The sequence below is a fragment of the Schistocerca piceifrons genome, chromosome 11, assembly GCF_021461385.2.
Source record: "Schistocerca piceifrons isolate TAMUIC-IGC-003096 chromosome 11, iqSchPice1.1, whole genome shotgun sequence".
In the NCBI taxonomy this organism is placed as follows: domain Eukaryota; kingdom Metazoa; phylum Arthropoda; class Insecta; order Orthoptera; family Acrididae; genus Schistocerca; species Schistocerca piceifrons.
In genome coordinates this window covers 97,096,295-97,111,819 of record NC_060148.1, presented here as the reverse complement: position 1 = coordinate 97,111,819, position 15,525 = coordinate 97,096,295, and the positions used below count along the sequence as shown (strand labels likewise).

The 15,525-nt window shown below is 45.6% G+C and overlaps 1 protein-coding gene across 1 annotated transcript in view; it reads right to left on the bottom strand.

The window, feature by feature from the left end:
* The window catches only part of LOC124719945 (D-3-phosphoglycerate dehydrogenase), an 84,504-nt gene that overhangs the window by 21,055 nt on the left and 47,924 nt on the right, over positions 1-15,525 (bottom strand). The window contains exons 3-4 of the mRNA XM_047245146.1: positions 12,827-12,892; positions 1,770-1,923 (exon numbers count right to left, since the gene is read on the bottom strand). Coding sequence (XP_047101102.1) covers positions 1,770-1,923; positions 12,827-12,892 — 220 coding nt within the window. The remainder of the gene's footprint in view (positions 1-1,769; positions 1,924-12,826; positions 12,893-15,525) is intronic.

Sequence of the window (15,525 nt, the reverse complement as noted above, 5' to 3'; positions counted from 1 at the left end):
TCGTGCAACCACTCCGCCACAGACCGTGCATTACGAACAGGTAATCGATCACGCTGAAAGATGCAGTCACCATCCCAGAATTGCCCTTCAACAGTGGGAAGCAAGAATGTGCTTAAAACATGAAAGTAGGCAGGCCTCTGTTGTGGTAGTGCCACTCAAAACAACAAGGGGTGCAAGCCAACTCCATGAAAAACAGTACCACATCCGTCCACTGTTTACACTCCTCACACCAAGCGAAGCGACGTTTGGCATTTATTGGCGTGCTGTGTGGCTTATGAGCAGCAGTTCAACTGTGAAATCCAAGTTTTCCCACCTCCGGCCTGACCGTCGAAGTACTTGCAGTGGATGCTGATGCAGTTTGGGATTCCTGTGTGACGGTCTGGATAGATTTCTGCCTATTACACATTACGACCCTCTTCAACTGTGGGCGGTCTCTGTCAGTGAACAGACGAGGTCAGCCTGTACGGTTTTGTGCTGTACATGTCGCTTCACATTTCCACTTCACTACCACATTGGAAATAGTGGACTTAGGGATGTTTAGGAGTCTGGAAATCTCGCGTACAGACGTATGACACAAGTCACACCGAATCACCTGACCACGTTCGAAGTCCGCGAGTTCTGCGGAGCGATCCATTCTGCTCTCTCACGATGTCTAATGACTACTGAGGTTGCTGGCAGTAGTGGCCCGATACGAAAAATGTTTCTGGGGCTGTCCGGATACTTTTGTTCACATAGTGTATCTCCACTAACCTACCATGGAACTACCGGATCCCTTATAGGCAGAATGAGTGATGTACCGGGTGATCAAAAAGTCAGTATAAATCTGAAAACTTAATAAACCAAGGAATAATGTAGATAGAGAGGTAAAAATTGACACACATGGTTGGAATGACATCGGGTTTTATTAGGAAAAAAAAAACGACCGATATTGCTAGACGCGTGAAAGATCTCTTGCGCGCGTCGTTTGGTGATGATCGTGTTCTCAGCCGCCACTTTCGTCATGCTTGGCCTCCCAGGTCCCCAGACCTCAGTCCGTGCGATTATTGGCTTTGGGGTTATCTGAAGTCGCAAGTGTATCGTGATCGACTGACAAATCTAGGGATGCTGAGAGACAACACCCAACGCCAATGCCTCGCCATAACTCCGGACATGCTTTACAGTGCTGTTCACAACATTATTCCTCGTCTACAGCTATCGTTGAGGAATGATGGTGGACATATTGAGCGTTTCCTGCTAAGAACATCATCTTTACTTTGTCTTACTTTGTTATGCAAATTACTGCTATTCCGTTCAGATGAAGCGCCATCTGTCGGACATTTATTGAACGTCTGTATTTTTTGGTTCTAATAAAACCCCATGTCATTTCAAGCATGTGTGTCAATTTGGAACTCTCTATCTACATTATTCCGCGATTTATTCAGTTTTCAAATGTACACTGACTTTTTGATCATGTGGTATTTCGTTCCGAAGACGACAAACGTATTTTGTTCCAAAGACGGACAGACAAGCTATTAAGGAGGTGGTCGTAACGTTCCGGCTCATCAGTGTAATTGACTCCACCGCTGTTGGCTGTGTGGGAGTGCCCCGAAAGCCAATGAAAAGTGAAGTGTAGGAAGGGGGTCGGGGTGGAGCCCGTGTAGTAGGGAGGCAGGTGGGGGTGGAGCCCGTGTAGTAGGGAGGCAGGTGGGGGTGGAGCCCGTGTAGTAGGGAGGCAGGTGGGGGTGGAGCCCGTGTAGTAGGGAGGCAGGTGGGGGTGGAGCCGCACTCACCGTCATGCCGAAGGCGCGCATGCGCGCCGCCACCTCCCTGCCGATGCGGCCCAGCCCCAGCACGGCGAGCGTCTTGCCGCTCAACTCGGAGCCGGCCAGCTTGCTGCGCTCCCAGCGGCCCTCCTTCAGCGACTGGCACGCCGCCGGCACGTTCCTGAAACGACACACCGCAGATCATCATGATGATGAATATGTCTGGCCTGTGGGGCGCTAAACTGCACGGTCATAAGCGTCCGTACAAAGTCCCAATTTTTACACAGTGCAGTTTTGTACTCACAAGGGGAGGCCGCGACGTTTGGAATGCGGATTTTGGGTTGGGTTGGGGTTGGGTTGTTTGGGGGAAGAGACCAAACAGCGAGGTCATCAGTCTCATCAGTTTAGGGAAGGATGGGGAAGGAAGTCGGCCGTGCCCCTTCAGAGGAACCATCCCGGCATTTGCCTGGAGTGATTTAGGGAAATCACGGAAAACCTAAATCAGAATGTCTAGACGCGGGATTGAACCGTCATCCTCCCGAATGCGAGTCTAGTGTGCTAACCACTGCGCCACCTCGCTCGGTGTGGAATGCGGATTTACTTCCGACTTTGTACACTCGTAGTAGTCCACGAGGACAACAAAATGTGTAACCACCATCCCGTACTTCTCAAGCGTTACTGAGAAAATCGCAAGATAATTTCGGTCGTCAGATATACACTCCTGGAAATGGAAAAAAGAACACATTGACACCGGTGTGTCAGACCCACCATACTTGCTCCGGACACTGCGAGAGGGCTGTACAAGCAATGATCACACGCACGGCACAGCGGACACACCAGGAACCGCGGTGTTGGCCGTCGAATGGCGCTAGCTGCGCAGCATTTGTGCACCGCCGCCGTCAGTGTCAGCCAGTTTGCCGTGGCATACGGAGCTCCATCGCAGTCTTTAACACTGGTAGCATGCCGCGACAGCGTGGACGTGAACCGTATGTGCAGTTGACGGACTTTGAGCGAGGGCGTATAGTGGGCATGCGGGAGGCCGGGTGGACGTACCGCCGAATTGTTCAACACGTGGGGCGTGAGGTCTCCACAGTACATCGATGTTGTCGCCAGTGGTCGGCGGAAGGTGCACGTGCCCGTCGACCTGGCACCGGACCGCAGCGACGCACGGATGCACGCCAAGACCGTAGGATCCTACGCAGTGCCGTAGGGGACCGCACCGCCACTTCCCAGCAAATTAGGGACACTGTTGCTCCTGGGGTATCGGCGAGGACCATTCGCAACCGTCTCCATGAAGCTGGGCTACGGTCCCGCACACCGTTACGCCGTCTTCCGCTCACGCCCCAACATCGTGCAGCCCGCCTCCAGTGGTGTCGCGACAGGCGTGAATGGAGGGACGAATGGAGATGTGTCGTCTTCAGCGATGGGAGTCGCTTCTGCCTTGGTGCCAATGATGGTCGTATGCGTGTTTGGCGCCGTGCAGGTGAGCGCCACAATCAGGACTGCATACGACCGAGGCACACAGGGTCAACACCCGGCATCATGGTGTGGGGAGCGATCTCCTACACTGGCCGTACACCACTGGTGATCGTCGAGGGGACACTGAATAGTGCACGGTACATCCAAACTGTCATCGAACCCATCGTTCTACCATGCCTAGACCGGCAAGGGAACTTGCTGTTCCAACAGGACAATGCACGTCCGCATGTATCCCGTGCCACCCAACGTGCTCTAGAAGGTGTAAGTCAACTACCCTGGCCAGCAAGATCTCCGGATCTGTCCCCCATTGAGCATGTTTGGGACTGGATGAAGCGTCGTCTCACGCGGTTTGCACGTCCAGCACGAACGCTGGTCCAACTGAGGCGCCAGGTGGAAATGGCATGGCAAGCCGTTCCACAGGACTACATCCAGCATCTCTACGATCGTCTCCATGGGAGAATAGCAGCCTGCATTGCTGCGAAAGGTGGATATACACTGTACTAGTGCCGACATTGTGCATGCTCTGTTGCCTGTGTCTATGTGCCTGTGGTTCTGTCAGTGTGATCATGTGATGTATCTGACCCCAGGAATGTGTCAATAAAGTTTCCCCTTCCTGGGACAATGAATTCACGGTGTTCTTATTTCAATTTCCAGGAGTGTATATACCTGTGTGAGGCCATTTTAACCATGAAGCGGCTGCAGCCGAGTGGTGGCGGCACGGTAGCTCAGCGTGTTCGGCCAGAGGGTTAGCTACTCTCTATAATAAAAAAAAAACTGAGTGAATGGATCAATAACGAACTTCAATGGGCGTCAGGTGACGTCCGCCATGAACAATTGAAACGAACAATAACTAACAATTTGAGATTACAAAAAAGACCGCCTTGCCTACCTTTATAATAAAAAACTGAGCGAACGGATGAACGAACAAACTGAAAGGGTGTCATCAGACATACGCCCTGAACAAATTCAGCGAAAAATATAGAACAAATTAAGCCGGCACGGTAGCTCAGCGTGTTCAGGGGGTTAGCTGCCCTCTGTAATAAAATAACTGAGTTCACCCACCAACAACGAACCGAAACGGGAGTCTTACGACATCCGCCCCGAGCAGATACAACGAATAAAAGAGAACAAAATGAGATTTGAAAAAAAAAATCGTGTTCAGTCAGAGCGTTAGCTACCCTTTCTACTAAAACAAGCTGAGCGAAGACATCATTGAACGAACTGAGCGGTTGTCATTGGGCGTCCGCCCTGAACAAATTGAATGAACAATATGGAATAAAACTTTTATTTTTAGTGTTTGGCGTTCAAGCCGCTGAATCGAGTTCCGTTCGTCTGTTTTTTTTTTGTTTTTTTGTTTTTTTGTTTGCAACACAGTCATTTTCTTTATTATTTATATTACAATTGATACAATGGGGAAAACGCGTGTAATCGGATAAACTTTTATTAAATTTACAATGTTATTTGGCAGTCTACTAATTTTTATCATCACAGATAATGTAATATGCATAACCATCGACTAGTAGGGAGATATGATACTGCGTGAAGAGTTTGACAAAGCACTGAAAGACCTGAGTCGAAACAAGGCCCCCGGAGTAGACAATATTCCATTGGAACTACCGACGGCCGTGGGAGAGCCAGTCCTGACAAAACTCTACCATCTGGTGAGCAAGATGTATGAAACAGGCGAAATACTCTCAGACTTCAAGAAGAATATAATAATTCCAATCCCAAAGAAAGCAGGTGTTGACAGATGTGAAAATTACCGAACTATCAGCTTAATAAGTCACAGCTGCAAAATACTAACACGAATTCTTTACAGACGAATGGAGAAACTAGTAGAAGCCAACCTCGGGGAAGATCAGTTTGGATTCCATAGAAACACTGGAACACGTGAGGCAATACTGACCTTACGACTTATCTTAGAAGAAAGATTAAGGAAAGGCAAACCTACGTTTCTAGCATTTGTAGACTTAGAGAAAGTTTTTGACAATGTTGACTGGAATACTCTCTTTCAAATTCTAAAGGTGGCAGGGGTAAAATACAGGGAGCGAAAGGCTATTTACAATTTGTACAGAAACCAGATGGCAGTTATAAGAGTCGAGGGACATGAAAGGGAAGCAGTGGTTGGGAAGGGAGTAAGACAGGGTTGTAGCCTCTCCCCGATGTTGTTCAATCTGTATATTGAGCAAGCAGTAAAGGAAACAAAAGAAAAATTCGGAGTAGGTATTAAAATCCATGGAGAAGAAATAAAAACTTTGAGGTTCGCCGATGACATTGTAATTCTGTCAGAGACAGCAAAGGACTTGGAAGAGCAGTTGAATGGAATGGACAGTGTCTTGAAAGGAGGATATAAGATGAACATCAACAAAAGCAAAACAAGGATAATGGAATGTAGTCTAATTAAGTCGGGTGATGCTGGAATTAGATTAGGAAATGAGGCACTTCAAGTAGTAATGGAGTTTTGCTATTTGGGGAGCAAAATAACTGATGATGGTCGAAGTAGAGAGGATATAAAATGTAGGCTGGCAATGGCAAGGAAAGCGTTTCTGAAGAAGAGAAATTTGTTAACATCCAGTATTGATTTAAGTGTCAGGAAGTCATTTCTGAAAGTATTCGTATGGAGTGTAGCCATGTATGGAAGTGAAACATGGACGATAAATAGTTTGGACAAGAAGAGAATAGATGCTTTCGAAATGTGGTGCTACAGAAGAATGCTGAAGATTAGATGGGTAGATTACATAACTAATGAGGAAGTATTGAATAGGATTGGGGAGAAGAGAAGTTTGTGGCACAACTTGACCAGAAGAAGGGATCGGTTGGTAGGACATGTTCTGAGGCATCAAGGGACCACCAATTTAGTATTGGAGGGCAGCGTGGAGGGTAAAAATCGTAGAGGGAGACCAAGAGATGAATACACTAAGCAGATTCAGAAGGATGTAGGTTGCAGTAGGTACTGGGAGATGAAAAAGCTTGCACAGGATAGAGTAGCATGGAGAGCTGCATCAAACCAGTCTCAAGACTGAAGACCACAACAACATCGACTAGTAAACTACCAAACGCATAAAATGATACTGAAAATGTAGGGTTTCGCAGGGATCGAATGAAGGGTAGAGCCACGGGTCGTAACACATCTGAAATGTAACGTCCACTGTTCAGTGCGAACAAGAGGTGACCGAGACATGTAACCAATGGCACCCCATACCATCATGTCGGGTGATACGCCAGTATGGCGATGACGAATACACGCTTCCAATGTGCGTTCACCGCGATGTCGCCAAACACGGATGCGAGCATCATGATGCTGTCAACAGAATCTGGATTCATCCGAAAAAATGGCGTTTTACCATCTGTGCACCCAGGTTCGTCGTTGAGGACACCATCGCAGGCGCTCCTGTCTGTGATGCAACGTCAACGGTAACCGCAGCCGTGGTCCCCGAGCTGATAGTCAATGCTGCTGCAAACGTCGTCGAACTGATGGTGCAGATGGTTGTTGTCTTGCAAACGTCCGCATACGATCGCGATACGATAAACCGCAATCGCGATAGGCTACAATCCGACCTTTATCAAAGTCGGAAACGTGGTGGTACGCATTTCTCCTCCTTACACGAGGCATCACAACAACGTTTCACCAGGCAACGCTGGTCAACTGCTGTTTGTGTATGAGAAGTCGGTTGAAAACTTTCCTCATGTCGGCACGTTGTAGGTGTCGCCACCGGCGCCAACCTTGTGTGAATGCTCTGAAAAGCTAATCATTTGCATATCACAGCCTGTTCCTCCTGTTGGTTAAATTTCGCGTCTGTAGCTCGTCATCTTCGTGGTGTAGCAATTTTAAGGGCCAGTAGTGTACATTAAGGAAAGGTAAACCTACATATCTAGCATCTGTAGTTTTACAGAAAGCTTTTGACAATGTTGACTGGAATACTCTGTTTCAAATTCTGAAGGTGGCAGGGGTAAAATACAGGAAGCGAAAGGCTATTTACAATTTGTACGGAAACCAGATGGCAGTTATAAGAGTCGAGGGACATGAAAGGGAAGCAGTGGTTGGGAAGGGACTGAGACAGGGTAGTAGGCTCTCCCCGATGTTATTCCAGCTGTATATTGAGCAAGCAGTAAAGGAAACAAAAGAAAATTTCGGAGTAGGAAGTAAAATCCATGGAGAAGAAATGAAAACTTTCAGAATGAAATTTTCACTCTACAGTGGAGTGTGCGCTCATATGAGACTTTCTGGCAGATTAAAACTGTGTGCCGGACCGAGAGCACTTGCCCGCGAAAGGCAAAGGTCCCTAGTTCGAGTCTCGGTCCGGCACACAGTTTCAATCTGCCAGGAAGTTTCAAAAACTTTCAGGTTTGCCGATCACAATGAAATTCTGTCAGAGACAGCGAAAGACCAGAAAAGCATCTGAACGGAATGGATAGTGTCTTGAAAGGAGGATATAAGATGAACATCAACAAAAGCAAACCGAGGATAACGGAATGTAGTCGAGTTAAATCGGGTGATGCTGAGCGAATTAGGTTAGGAAACGAGACGCTTAAAGTAGTAAATGAGTTTTGCTATTTGGGTAGTAAAATAACTGATGATGGTCGAAGTAGAGAGGATATAAAATGTAGACTGGCAATGGCAAGGAAAACGTTTCTGAAGAAGAGAAATTTGTTAACATCGAGTATAGATTTTAATGTCAGGAAGTCATTTCTGAAAGTATTTGTGTGGAGTGTAGCCATGTATGGAAGTGAAACATGGACGATAAATAGTTTGGACAAGAAGAGAATAGAAGCTTTCGAAATGTGGTGCTACAGAAGAATGCTGAAGATTAGATGGGTAGATCACATAACTAATGAGGAAGTACTGAATAGGATTGGGGAGAAGAGAAGTTTGTGGCACAACTTGACCAGAAGAAGGGATCGGTTGGTAGGACATGTTCTGAGGCATCAAGGGATCACCAATTTAGTATTGGAGGGCAGCGTGGAGGGTAAAAATCGTAGAGGGAGACCAAGAGATGAATACACTAAGCAGATTCAGAAGGATGTAGGCTGCAGTAGGTACTGAGAGATGAAGAAGCTTGCACAGAATAGAGTAGCATGGAGAGCTGCATCAAACCAGTCTCAGGACTGGAGACCACAACAACAACAACAGGTCCCTTTAAATAAGCCTTGTACGGCCGAGGTTGTGCTTGCAGGCAGTTACGGATTTCTTCACGCAGCAGGCCACGGTGTTTCCCAAACGGGTATCTTCAATATGGTGCGTCGATCGTAGTCTGGACTGTAGGAAGGGAAACTTTTTGATTACCGCTTATATCTACCACCGCTAGGATACACACACACTTCAAAGTTTTCGAGTATTTTCCAGAGCTGTATCGTATTGTTTTAAGAAACTGATTCCTGTAAGTACGAATAAAGTCGTAGAGAGCAGAGCAGTCTTTAACTTGTTCGTGCGTTTTCTGTGTAAAACTTGGTGACGATAGCGACTCCTTGTTTACAACGCTGATACAACCTGTAGAGTATATGTGTGCTGCAGGTTGCCTGCAGCGCAGGCGTTCTCCGCAGAGGCACATGAGGCTGCTTACGTATAAAGGACAGGAGCTACGGCGCTACCATAACGGCGGAACCTGTCAACAGCTTTCCTATAGCAGTTTTTACATTTATTGGGCCACTGCTCTGAGCCATGCTTAGTATACAGCTGAGCAGCGGCAGAAGGAGCTTCCAAAAATCGTGCTACACTTCTCTCCGGCAGTATCGAGCATGGGTACTGGAAGTGTAAATTGGTCAAATATTTGCCATGTTTGTTTTGTCCGATCATAGAGACACAAGGCATCATAATACGGTTGCTTTTGGACAAATTTCGGATGAAGTGGAAGTTAAATCGGGGATAACACGTATATGAAAAAGTTTATTTTCACAGTAATACAATGGTTTGAGGCAAGTTTGTAAGAGTTTGGGAATATTCGTGGCCCGTTGGCTTGGACTTGCAGCTGGAGTCTGGATGTGTGACATCTGTTGAATTTAAACTTATGTAAAGGTTTCTAAATACCTAAGGTGAAACAGGTCTACGAAAGAGACTGCTTACACCACGCTTGTCCGCCCTATTATGGAGTATTGCTGTGAGGTGAGGGAGTGACGGATGACATCGAAAAAGTACAAAGAAGGGCAGCTCGTTTTGTATTATCGCGAAATAGGGGAGATAGTTTCACAGACATGTTACGTGAACTGAAGTGGCAATCAGTAAAACAAAGGCGTTTTTCGTTGCGACAGTACCTTCTCATGAAATTTCAATCACCAGTTTTCTCCTCCGATTGCGAAAACATTCTGTTGGCACCCACCTACATAGGGAGAAATGATCATCACGATAAAATAAGAGAAATCAGGGCTCGCACAGAAAAATTTAAATGCTCGTTTTCGCTACGTGCCGTTGGAGAGTGGAACGGTAGAGAGATAGCTTGAAGGTAGTTCATTGAACCCTCTGCCAGGAATTTTATTGTGAATAGCAGAGTAATCACGTAGATGTACCACTACCAATCACAAAATTTGTTAACTAATATATCATTCATTTACTGTGCGACGTGTTTCGAGGGTAGGCCTATACCTCACCATCAGGCCTTATGGCATTAGAAAAACAATTTCACAATAGGATCATGCAGATCTTAAACAGTCTTTTTATAAATGCTGTGATTATCCTGTGGAAGAAGAAGAGAAGACCAAGTAAGAATCAATGTCACTCTGCAAGCTGGACTGATGTTTGCATGAAAATGTTTTGTAACAGTCACTCACTTTGTTCTTATGGAGTGACAGTCTCGTTGTAATGAGCTGAGGCGTTTCCTGGCACGCCAGAAGAACAAAGTGAGTGACTGTTACAAAACATTTTCATGCAAACATTAGTCCAGCTTGCAAAGTGACATCGATTCTTACTTGGTCTTCTCTTCTTCTTCCCCAGGATAACCACAGCATTTATGAAAAGACTGTTTAAGATCTGCATGATCCTATTGTGAAATTGTTTTTGTAGTGCCATATAGCCTGATGATGAGGTATAACCTCGAATCACCTCCCACAATAAATGAATGATACACTACTTAACACATTTTGTGACTGATAACGGTAGTTAAAAACCTTTACATTCACGGTCGGAAAATAGTCAAATTCGAATTTCAACTTGTTTTCACAACATGATAATGTTCAGTACGTCCTCGGCCAGTGAGATTATGAAGTAAGCAAACGTATTTGAGAATATTGTCGGTCACATGTACAGAACTTCGTATCGAGTGTTGATAATTAAAGTGCACCTGTTCAACGCCTTTAGTGTGGCTTGTAACTATCGCACAACAGTGGAACTTGGTAGATATGCTAATGCGTTAATGCGGGACCGATTTACTCGGGAAAACACATTAGTTACAATTGTGTCCACCAGGCGCTAACCTTGCGCTGTACGTTGTTTGTATGACGGTATGACATACACGCTCTCATTTTACAAGCCATGGAGCGAGTGAACAATACAGAATTGATTTAATTAATGAAAGAATGAGTGATCTGTTAAATTTTAAACTTCTTGTTTAGAAAAAACTCAAATTTCATATTTAATTGTCTGAATTTTTACCACAGTTTTTAACAGATTTGGAAAATTCTAGAGTTTCATACTTATGTTAGTATAGTTTGTATGCTGTGCAGAATTCATCGAAGAATCTCCCTTGTTTATGAAGAAAAGTGTACCTTTAGTAACAAATGCAGCCAATAATAAGTGAAAAAATTATGAAATTCCACATGTAAAAAAAATTATTTTGTTATGTTTTTGAACTTCCACTGCTATGAGTATGAATCCTGAATAGTTCCTGGTCATGCTGACAAAGTTTTATGAATTTATTTGTAAAAGTATAGACAGTGCAAATTAAAATGTCCTGTGGTGCCTCTCCTGTTCCGAAAGCCAGACATTTCTGATTGCAGTAACACAGCTGTGTGAGATGTTCATCATTTAATCCTCGCATGTCCCAGGTTCCAGCAACACAGCGAACAATTCCTTGCAGATCTTAGGATGTCCAGAAAATCATTTCTACGAGCATTATTAGTCTCTTAGTACAGAACAGTAACTCATTCCTTAGATGGCTGAGAAGCAATTGTAAAATACGACCAAGGACCTATACAGAAATCACGACTTTATTCCTTAATTAACAAACTTTTCTTGAATAATATCATTTCAAAACTAACATATCGGAAATTAACATAATTGATTGTATGTCAAAGAGTTCTACTGTGCAGACCTGTTTGTAAACATTTTTCCTGAAGAAAAATTTAATTATTTTTGCTATATTCAGACTTTATGCAGCTGCCCTATTTCGCTAATAGTGAAAAAGTGTTGTTCTTAAGTAATTTGCACGTTCATACCCTTCTAGAAAAGTCAGTTTGTTGTTGTAACTGACGATGGTTGAACAGAGTAATTGTTGAAAGCTGAAGAGTGTAGTTGTTTACGTCTGAATAGCATGTAATACATAAAACTGCAACCAGTCACTTTCTTGAATAGTTATTTATTATTCCATTAACCGGTTTTCGAATATTTTGAGGTTCATTTTCAGATGGTTTTCTGGAAGCTACATCACTATTTCCAGCATGATGCTGGCTACTTGCTCTATGCTTGTTACGAAGATTTTGACAAACGATATGACATGGGCCTACTTTGCTCAGTGATGTTATTTGTTTTTGTTTTTATGTTTTAAAGTCGATATAGGGCGAAACAAAAACAAATAGTATCTGTGACCAAAGTAGACCTGTGTCATATCTTTTGTCAAGATCTTTGTGACAAGCAACAGTTGTATAGCACACGCTGGATGCTGGCAAAGTTTCGCGATCACAGTGTAAATGTGTACAAATTGTGTAAAAGTGTGTGAAGTGATATACCAACTGGCCATCGAAATGGAGGCAGAGAGATGGACACTAACAGAAAAAAGGCGCCCATATTGTCGCAGTAAGTATAAAACTAAAAATTTTGCATCCCTATCGACAGATAAACAATACTCATGGCGATAGACTAAAGCGTGTTCCATTTTTGTCACAGAGTTAGTGCCCAGCATTATGCTAGAAACAGTGATGTAACTTGCAGAAAACCATCTGAAGATAAACCTGAAAAGGTTAGAAAACCGGTTAGTGGAATAATAAATAACTATTCAAGAAAGTGGCAACGGCCTTGCCGCAATGGATACACCGGTTCCCGTCAAATCACCGAAGTTAAGCGCTGTCCGGCTGGGCTAACGCTTGGATGGGTGACCGTCCAGCCTGCCGAGCGCTGTTGGCAAGCGGGGTGCACTCAGCCCTTGTGAGGCAAACTGAGGAGTTTCTTGAGTGAGAAGTAGCGGCTCCGGTCACAGAGAACCATCATAACGACCGAGAGAGCAGTGTGCTGACCACACGCCCCTCCTATCCGCATCCTCCACTGAGGATGACACGGCGGTCGGATGGTCGCGATGGGCCACTTGTGGCCTGAAGACGGAGTGCTGCTGCTGCTGCTGATTCAAAAAAGTGACTGGCTGCAGTTTTATGTGTTTACATCCTGAATAGTGTATCGAAGCTGCAGTCAAATGAAAAACACAAACATGGTTTGAGACAGCGGTGAGTCTTGTGGACTTACTGACCTGGCGAGCACGGTGATGAGAGAGCAGGTGAGTTCGCAGGCGCTCACGGAGTTGCCGCCGGGAGTGCTGGAACAGGCGAAACACGGTGAATGGTTAGTTAGACAACAGACAGTACAGAATGACAACAAATTATCATCACTTAATGCTAAACACCTGTCATCCTAGAGGAAACTGTATAGCTTATGGAAGCTTACTGCATATTCCTAAGCTGAGAGGTTCGACTCCTGCCTCGCGCATGGATGTGTGTCATGTCCTTAGGTTAGTTAGGGGACTGATGACCTCAGAAGTTAAGTCCCATAATGCTCAGAGCCATTTGAACCATTTTGAACCTAAGCTGAGGGATAATTCAAACCTGTTTCCATTTTCTTGAGCTCAACACTTCACTGATTGCAGTGGGATACTGGCTCAGTCTTTTTAGGCGGGTCAAGGGGGCGACGTGAAGAATTCTGTCGAATGGTGGAAGTATAGTCAAGGTGCCTGCCCGGCTAGCCGCTGGTTCAGCAGCAGTACAATACGAGGCAACATAGTGTAAAATTAGATGTATGTACACCGAAGAGCCAAAGAAACTGGTACACTTGCCTGATATCGTGTAGGGCCCTCGCGAGCACGTACAAGTGCCGCAACACGACGTGGCATGGACTAGACTAATGACTGAAGTAGTGCTCGAGGGAACTGACACCATGAACCCTGCAGGCTGTCGACAAATCCGTTAGAATACGAAAGGGTTGACATCTCTTATGAACAGCACGTTGCAAGGCATCCCAGATATGCTCAAAAATGTTCATGTCTGGGGAGTTTGCAGGAGAGCGGAAGTATTTAAACGCAGATGAACGTTCCTGGAGCCACTCTGTGGCAACTCTGGACGTGTGGGGTGACGCATTGTCCTGCTGGAAATGCCCAAGTCCGTCAGAATGCACAATGGACATGAATGGATGCAACTGATCAGACAAAATGCTTATGTACGTGTCACATGTAATTCTGGACGTGTGGGGTGCCGCGTTGTCCTGCTGGAATTGCACAAGTCCGTCGGAATGCGCAATTGACGTGAATGGATGCAGGTGATCAGACAGGATGCTTACGTTTGTGCCACCTGTCTTAGTCGTATCTAGAAGTATCAAGGGTCCCATATCACTCCAACTGCACACGCCCCACACCATTAGAGAGCCTCCACCAGCTTGAACAGTCAGCTGCTGACATGCAGGGTTCATGGATTCATGTGGTTGTCTCCATACCCGTACACGCCCATCCACTCGATACAATTTGAAACGAGACTCGTCCGACCAAGCAACAAGTTTCCAGTCATCAACAGTCCAATGTTAGTGTTGAAGGGCCCAGGCGAGGCATAAAGCCTTGTGTCGTGCAGTCATCGAGGCTACACGAGTGGGCCTTCAGCTCCAAAAGCACACATCGATTATGTTTCCTGACGTTTATGGCGCAGCATTCAAATCTGAAGCAATTTGCGGAAAGGTTGCCTTTCTGTCACGTTGAGCAATTCTCTTCAGACGTCGTTGGTCCCGTTCTTGCAGGATCTTTTTCCGGTCGCAGAGATGTAGGAGATTCGATGTTTTACAGGATTCCTGATATTGACGGTACACTCGTGAAATGGCCGTACGGGAAAATCTCCATGGCTACCTCGGAGATGCTGTGTCCCATCGGTCGTGCGCAGACTGTAACACCACGTTCAGACTCACTTAAATCTTGATAAACTGCCATTGTAGCAGCAGTAACCGATCTAACAACTGCGCCAGACACTTGTCTTATTTAGGCGTTGCAGACCACACGTCGTATTCTGCTTGTTTACATATCTCTATATTTGAATACCTATACCACTTTCTTTGGCGCTTCAGTGTACATAACACATACGTAAATAGGGGTCTGACACAACAACCGTGTCCTCTTCAGAGGAGGGACCGTGCTCAGACATGGTTGACAGTGAGCTGCCACTTGAGATTGGTGTAACAGGGAAATCGCTATCGTCAATGAATAGTTTAGTAACTGTCCAGAGAGAAGATCTAATCATTTGTGTAAAATATTCGAGGAGTGCGGCCGCAAATAAACAGGTATCAATAATTATTTTAACCAGAGTCGCAGTATGAGATTGTAACTCTGCAGCGGAGAGTGCGCTGATGTGAAACTTCCTGGCAGATTAAAACTGTGTGCCGGACCGAGACTCGAACTCGGGACCTTTGCCTTTCGCAGACAAGTGCTCTACCAACTGAGCTACCCAAGCACAACTCACACCCCGTCCTCACAGCTTTACTTCTGCCAGTGCCTCGCCTCCTACCTTCCAAACTTTACAGAAGCTCTGCTGCGAACCTTGCAGAATCTGCCAGGAAGTTTCACATCAGTGCACACTCCGCTGCAGAGTGAAAAATCTCATTCTGGAAACATCCCCCAGGCTGTGGCTAAGTCATGTCTCCGCAATATCCTTTCTTTCAGCAGTGCTAGTTCTGCTAGGTTCGCAGGAGAGCGTTTGTAAAGTTTGGAAGGTAGGAGGCGAGGTACTGGCGGAAGTAAAGCTGTAAAGACGGGGCGCGAGTCGTGCTTGGGTAGCTCAGTTGGTAGAGCACTTGTTCGCGAAAGGCAAAGGTGCCGCGTTCCAGTCTCGGTCCACCACACAGTTTTAATGTGCCAGGAAGTTTCAGAGTCGCAGTGTTCGCGTGCAGAATGGGTGAGACAGACGAGAAGAATGCGGTGCA